Here is a 7,151-nt window from a genome sequence, read left to right as displayed (position 1 = left end):
AGACTGAGGCGGGAAAAGAGTGCACAGCTCATTCGTACAAAGTTTAACTGAAATAAAACTTGAGATGCGTAGCATTCCAAGTTTGCGGTATAGGTTTTCCACTAAGTTCTTCCAGTCTATACGCTCCATTTTCCAAGTCTTCTGTAACTCGGAATGGGCCACCCCAAGTGGGCGCAAGCTTCCCATCTGACGTGTCTTTTCGTGCTTCGCCTAGCAATCGCCACACCAAGTCACCAACTCGGAAAGAGCGAGATCACACTCGTGTGTTGTACCTTCGGGAAGCTCGGAGCTTGCAGACTTCTTCGTGGATTTGAGCTTCATCTCTAAGCTCGTCAACCAAGTCGAGGTCGGCCGCCAACTCTTGAACGTTCTGCTCGATATTAAAAACTTAACGTCGGTGGGATGTCTCTCTGACTTCCACTGGGATCATTGCGTCAGTTTCGTAAGTTAGCCTGTAAGGCGTTTCTTGCGTGGTTGACTGGGGAGTGCAATGATATGCCCAGAGGATGCTGGGAAGTTCGTCGGGCCACTGTCCTTTGGCGTTCCCCAGTCGCTTCTTGAGTTCCCGGAGGATGACTTTGTTGCTGCTTCGGCTTGGCCATTGGTTTGGGGGTGTTCTACCGAGGTCGGAAGATGTTTGATACCGAGCTCGCGAAGGAAGTCTTTGAATCCCTATGCAATGAATTGTCGGCCATTGTCAGTAACGAAGGTGTGAGGAATTTCGAATCTGCAAATGATATTTCTCTAGGTGAATTTTTGCACGTTCTCCGTAGAGATTTTGGCGAGTGGACATGCCTCGATCCACTTGGTGAAGTAATCGATCGCCACTAGGAGGAACTTCATTTGACCCTTCGCAGGGGGGAATGGCCCGAGAATGTCCATTCTCCACTAGGAGAAAGGCCACGCCGACATCATATGGTGGAGAGCTTCAGGTGGTTGCCGATGTGTGTTGCCGAATTGCTGGCACTCTTTGCATTTTTGGATGTAGTCTTGGCAGTCCAACTTTAGAGTGGGCTAGTAGTACCCAGCTCGGAGTACTCTGGTCGCCATTTAGCGTGCTCCAGAGTGCATGCCACATATGCCCCGATGAATTTCTTCGATGACGTAGGCCGCCTGAGGCGCGGTCAAGCATTTTAGTAGTGGGGTAGAAATGCCACGTTTGAATAGCTCGTCTCCAACAATGACGAACTTAGCCGATCTCATCCTCATCTTTCGAGCTTCGTCCTTATCTTCGGGCAGGATTCCTTCTTTCAAGTAACCCCAGATGCCTGTCATCCATCCCAGGTTTTCATTTTCATTGACGTTGACGATTTTGTCGTCCAGGCTGGGTGAGTGTAAGGTCTCCTGGATGATAGTTCGATGTTGTCCAGGCCTTTTGGTGCTGGCGAGCTTCGATAGGAGGTCAGCTCGGGTGTTTTGTTCTCGCGGCACATGCTGTATGGTGAACTCGTCGAAGGACAAGATCTGGTGGGATGCGATGTGGAAGTACCGCTGTAGAAGAGTGTCCTTTGCCTGGTACGTCCCACTAAGTTGTTCCACCATGAGCTTCGAGTCGCTGTTGCAACTCACTCTTCGGGCTCCGAGGTCGCGGGCTAGCCTCAGTCCTGCGAGAAGTGCCTCGTACTCCGCCTGGTTATTGGTCACCTTGAAGCTAAACTTGAGGGATTGCTCCAAGGTGACTTGGTTTGGCCCTTCCAAAATGATACCTGCACCACCACCTTTAGAGTTGGAGGACCCGTCAACGTGTAAAGTCCATACCTGAGGTTCCTCGGCGGTAGTAGGGGTGAGCTCGGCTACGAAGTCGGCCAGACATTGGGCTTTCAGGGGTCCGCGACTTTCATACTGGATGCCGAACTCTGACAATTCCACTGACCACGCAATCATCCGTCCGGCAAGCTCGGGCTTTCGCAGAATTTGCTTGATGGGGTAGTCGGTTTTGACTACCACCTGGTGACTCTGGAAGTAGGGTCGGAGATGCCGGGCTGCGGTGACAAGTGCTAGTGCCAGTTTCTCGATCATTTGGTACCGCTTTTCCACGTCTTGGAGGAATCGGCTGATGAAGTAGATCGGTGTCTGCACTTTCTGGTGCTCTTGTACTATTACTGTGCTGATAGCGCTTTCTGTCACGGCCAAGTAGAGGAGGAGGTCGGTTTTGTGATCCGGCCTCTGTAGGATTGGCAGAGTCGTGAGGAAGGTTTTGAAGCTTCAGAAAGCTTCTTCACATTGATCCGTCCACTAAAAGTTTTGTGGCTTCTATAGCAGAGTAAAGATCGGCCCTGCCTTTTCTGCAAGTCTGGGGATGAAACGGGACAGTGAGACCAACCGTCCGGCCAGGCGTTGGACCTCCTTCACCGTTTGTGGACTTTGCATCTGGATGATTGCTTTACACTTCTCGGGATTGGCCTCAATTCCTCTGCTAGTGATCATGAAACCGAGGAACTTGCCTCCCTAGACGCCGAAGACGCACTTCTCCGGATTGAGGCGCATGTTGTGCCTCCTGATCTGAGCAAACACCTCGGCGAGGTCGGTGGCATGATCTGTTGCCGAGGTGGTCTTGACTACCATGTCGTCGACGTAGACCTCCATGTTCCGCCCGATCTGGTGGTGGAAGACCTTATCCATCAACCGCTGGTAGGTCGCCCCTGCGTTTTTGAGACCGAAAGGCATCACCTGGTAGCAATAGTTGGCGTGGTCGGTGATGAAGGACGTATGTACCTCGTCGGGGGGGTACATCATTATCTGGTTGTACCCAGAGTAGGCGTCGAGGAAACTGAGGAGGGCGTGCCCGGACGCTCCGTCGACCAGCCTGTCAATGCTAGGCAAGGGGTATGAGTCCTTGGGGCATGCTTTGTTCAAGTCGGTGTAGTCGACGCACATGCGCCACTTCCCCGAGCTCTTCTTCACCAGGACCACATTTTCCAGCCATGTGGTGTATCTGACCTCATGGATGAAGCCAGCGTTCAGCAATTTCTGTGTCTCGGTGATGATGGCTTCCCGCCTTTCACCGCCGACCTTCCTCTTCCTCTAGGCCACTGGCCTTGCCTCTTTATGTATTGCTAACCTGTGACAGATGAAGTCAGCGTCTATACCTGGCATGTCGGCGCTGGACCAGGTGAAGAGGTCGGCGTTCTGGAGGATCTCAGCTTCGAGCTGCTGCTGCAATTTCGAGCTCAGCTGCCTGCTGATTTTTGTGCACTGCCCGGGAAGTTTCCCTATCTGGAGGTCATCCAGCTCGTCAATGGGGCTCGGCCGCTCCTCATGGGAATCGGACCTCGGGTCGAGATTGATGATTTCCACGTGGGTGATGTGAGCCACGGTGGGAGGATCCTTCTTGCTTGGCTCGCCGGACGAGGAGATCTTCAAACTCTCGGCGTAGCACTGTCGAGCTGTCTTCTGATTCGCTTTGACGGAGATGATTTTACCGTCATTTCTCGAGAACTTCATAGTGAGGTGTGGAGTGGACACCATGCTCCAAGCTGATTTAACGTGGGTCTCCCAATGATGATGTTATAGGAGGTGTTGGCTTCTACAAGGAGGTATCTGACCATGATTCTCCTTGTGTCCGGAGAGATTCTGAATGTGGTTTGCAGGTCCACGTATCCCCGAATGTGTACTTACTCTCCTGCAAAACCGACTAGGGGTTCTGTGTGAGGTTGGATGAGAGAGTGGGGGATGTCTAACTTGAGGAAGGTCGGCCAATACAAGACGTCTGCCGAGCTCCCCTGGTCTATCAGTGTCTTTTGCACCTCCCAATTGGCTACCTCCACGGCTATGACCATGGGATCATCCCGGTTGGGACTGACGCCGACATAGTCGTTATCGGTGAAGGTGATCGGTGGCGAACTTTGGTGCGAAGCCGAGGTAGCGGAATGGACAGTGTTGATATTGCGGAGGTGTCTCTTCCGGGCTGAGCGGGTGGCACCTCCCCCTGCAAAGCCACCTACAATTGTATTGATAACTCCCCGTAGGGGAGCTGATCCTGTTTCTTGGCTTATCTCGGCTTGCACTGCTCCGCCGGCATGCTGTTGAGGGCCAGAGGGTTGGTCCGCGCGAGCTCCTGAACCATGGCCTCTGCCTCGTCCTCGTCCACCATAGCCTCCTCGGTGACCCTGTTGTCGCTGGACATATTGGCCGAGGTGGCCCACCTGGATGAGTTCTTCAATACGGTCCCTAGTGAGCGGAACTCCTCAGTGGTGTGACCGTGATTTCTGTGGCACCGACAGTGCTTGGATTTGTCGGCATTGTTGGGGGTGTGACCTGGTGATGGCAGAGTGAGCAGGTTGTTGTTGCTGGCCTCCTCCAGTATGTGTACGCGGGGCGCATTCAGGGGAATGTAGAAGTCATATCTTCCCCCTCGGTTTGCCCTAGCTAGCTTCTTGAACTGGCTATCGTTGTTGACCTTGATTTTCTCTTTGTGGCCCTGTTCTGGCTTCATTGGTCCTTTGCCACGAACCTGGTCACGGAAAGCGGAGTGCTCCTCCATCTGGATGTAGCCCGCTGCTCGGGTGCGAAGCTCGTCCATATCGTGAGGAGCCTCACGGCATAGGCTGTCGACGAAGGGCCCAGGCTTGAGTGCCATGAGCATGGCATGCAGGGCGACCTCGGGGTTCAGATTTTTGATTTTAACCGAGGTGGCCGCAAATCGCTCCATGAATGCCCGAAGTGGCTCGTCGTCAATCTGTCTGAGGCTGGCCAGGGCGGCCGAAGTGATGTGGTGAGGTCGGCTCGTTGCATACTGCGTTGTGAACCGCCTGACCAGAGTGCTGAAGCTGTCGATTGACTCAGCGGGAAGCTAGGTGTACCAGTTGAGTGCGGCCCCCTTGAGCGAGGTCGGAAAAACCTACACAATATAGCATCATTGTTAGTGTAGAGGTTTACCTGTGTCGTATACAGGTCGATGTGCTCATCGGGGTCCGCCGTGCCATCGTAGCGATTGAGGTGGAGGGGCTTCCACCCCTGAGGGAGTGGTGTCTCCATGATGCCGTCCATAAAGGGATGACGACAGAAAGTTGCTTGACCCCCTGTGATATGTGTTGGGGCCTTGCTGACTTCATGGGCCGACTTGTTCGTCGGTACATGAGACCGATGCGCGGCAGGTCGTGGAGTCGGTGCCCTAGTCGCGGCTCGGGGCTGAGAGACCGAATGCTCTTCTTCCTTGTGGAAGTTGCTTGCTTCAGGAGGATGGTCGGAGGGGCGTCGAGGGAGCTGGGCGCGAATCCGCTCGTTTTTGGCGCATAGCGCTGCTAGGTCAGCTTCATTGGCGGTCCGTATTGCAGCTAGGTCGGTTTCGTGTTTGGCACGCATGTTTTGCAGATCGACATCGTGTTGTTGCCGCATCTGTTCGACCTGTTCGATCAGCCTTCTCAATGCCGCTTCGTTATCCATGGTGGTTGTATGATTTGCATCGTCTGTTGCACGTCTGCTATGGCTTCTGGTGAAAACCATAAGCGTGGCTAATAAGAGCTGTCTTGATCGGCCCCACGGTGGGCGCCAAATGTTCTTACCGGAGATATGTTGTAGAGGTGATCTGCCGAGTAAGATTGGTGAGCTTCCTTCGCTGGTACGCTTGATGTTCCAAGATTGGGGTGGTACCTGCAAAAGAGACTCCAATGCTAAAGTTAGGGTTTGTATGAGTATGAGTCTCGTATAAGTAATGCACGTACCTTAGTGTAGATTAGGGTTGCGTTGGGCGTTGGGCTTTGGGCCTGAGATCAGTTGTGATCTAATTAGATAGCGGATCTCGTCTGGACCGAGATCTCCTCAAATTAGTTATGATCTGGTTAAGTGACGAGCTAGGAGCTCGGCCTCGCAGTACGGATAGTACACGTATTAATTCCTTGTCATCTCACTTCATTGGATTAGGGAAAGATTATGCAGCAAAGGACTTTAGTGTCTTTCTAGTTTCTATATTCCTTCTAGAGGCGCACAGAATTTTTCAGTCAAATACTTATAGGATCTAATACAATGAATAGAAGACTGAACGACCTCCAATAACTTAGCTTCTGTTTTCATTGACTCTATCAACCGCAAGTCATCGACAGTTTTCACACGGTAATGTGAACCAAGTTTTGTACCACAAAACATAAAATAGAAGAGAAAAATAAAGAAACCAACAACTCTTGTCTTGTATATAATGAAATGGGATATCACCCTTCTTTGCACTCTAATCAGTAATCACAACCAACCAACGTAGTTATGGCGTCCTATTTACATAACTATGTTCTTGCTATTTTACTTTTGGCCATAATCCAATTTAAAGCCACTTCTGCAAGCTCTCACCACCACCACCACCTCAAATCCCTTCACTTCTCGCTGTTTCAACATGAGACCATAAACAAAACCGGATATATCATAGTGGAGGGTATTAGTATAAAAGGAGGAGCTGGAATCTCTCAAACCACAACCCCCTTTGGAACCTTATTTGTCTTTCAGGACCCTTTGACTGTTGCAGCCAATAGATCCTCCAAACTAGTTGGGATTTCAGAAGGAACTTCCATCACATCTAGTGTTGACGGGCTTCAAAGCATTTCAATTGCAAAGCTAACTCTGCGTTTGAAGCACCACAAGGGCTCTATTTCCGTTGTTGGTGCAATAAATAATATCAAACCCTCGAACCTTCCAGTGGTAGGAGGCACTGAAGATTTCATGTTTGTGCAAGGCTATGTCACTTCTTCTCCGGTTGATCTTAAGGGTCTTACTGTTGTCTACAAGATTGAGTTTCATCTTTACTGGCCTCCATATGCAACTCATCACGCCTCATGAACTATTTTGCATGGCCACAATCTGGATATGCTGTGAATTTTAAAGTTGCTTAAATGGCCATGAAGGTCCTGACCACACCTAATAATAACCCAGTTCCAAAGGGTAACATTCTTTTTTGTTTGAAAAATTACCACCTGTAGGTTTTGTTGTCCTCGTTTGAATTTGTTCTCACTAGTCAGTAATTTGTATTGTATTCCTAAGATGCTGATTCATGTGGTTAATCTTCCATTTTCTCGTCTGTTTGTTTCATTATTATTTTAGTACTGAAATGAAGTAATGATTTAGTATCATATCAGCAACCTCATTATTATTACCGACTCTTAACTGTACATACTTCAGAGTCTACACTAGGACATGGATTTCCCTATCAATTTATTTGATTTCTGAAA

The 7,151-nt window shown here is 50.4% G+C and overlaps 1 protein-coding gene across 1 annotated transcript; it reads left to right on the top strand.

The window, feature by feature from the left end:
* The first annotated feature begins 6,125 nt into the window (after window positions 1–6,125).
* LOC109792809 (disease resistance response protein 206) lies at window positions 6,126–7,052 on the top strand. Its single transcript, XM_020352249.3, has one exon. The coding sequence runs from the start codon at window positions 6,196–6,198 to the stop codon at window positions 6,760–6,762; it is 567 nt and encodes a 188-aa protein (XP_020207838.2). The 5' UTR covers window positions 6,126–6,195; the 3' UTR covers window positions 6,763–7,052.
* Window positions 7,053–7,151: the final 99 nt, after the last annotated feature.

The sequence above is a fragment of the Cajanus cajan genome, chromosome 5, assembly GCF_000230855.2.
Source record: "Cajanus cajan strain Asha chromosome 5, NIPB_CcT2T_4, whole genome shotgun sequence".
Taxonomy (NCBI): domain Eukaryota; kingdom Viridiplantae; phylum Streptophyta; class Magnoliopsida; order Fabales; family Fabaceae; genus Cajanus; species Cajanus cajan.
This window is presented reverse-complemented; position numbering and strand designations above follow the sequence as displayed.

Coding starts and splice junctions, on each gene's coding strand:
- LOC109792809 (XM_020352249.3), top strand. CDS start 6,196: ATGGCGTCCTATTTACATAACTATGTTCTTGCTATTTTACTTTTGGCC.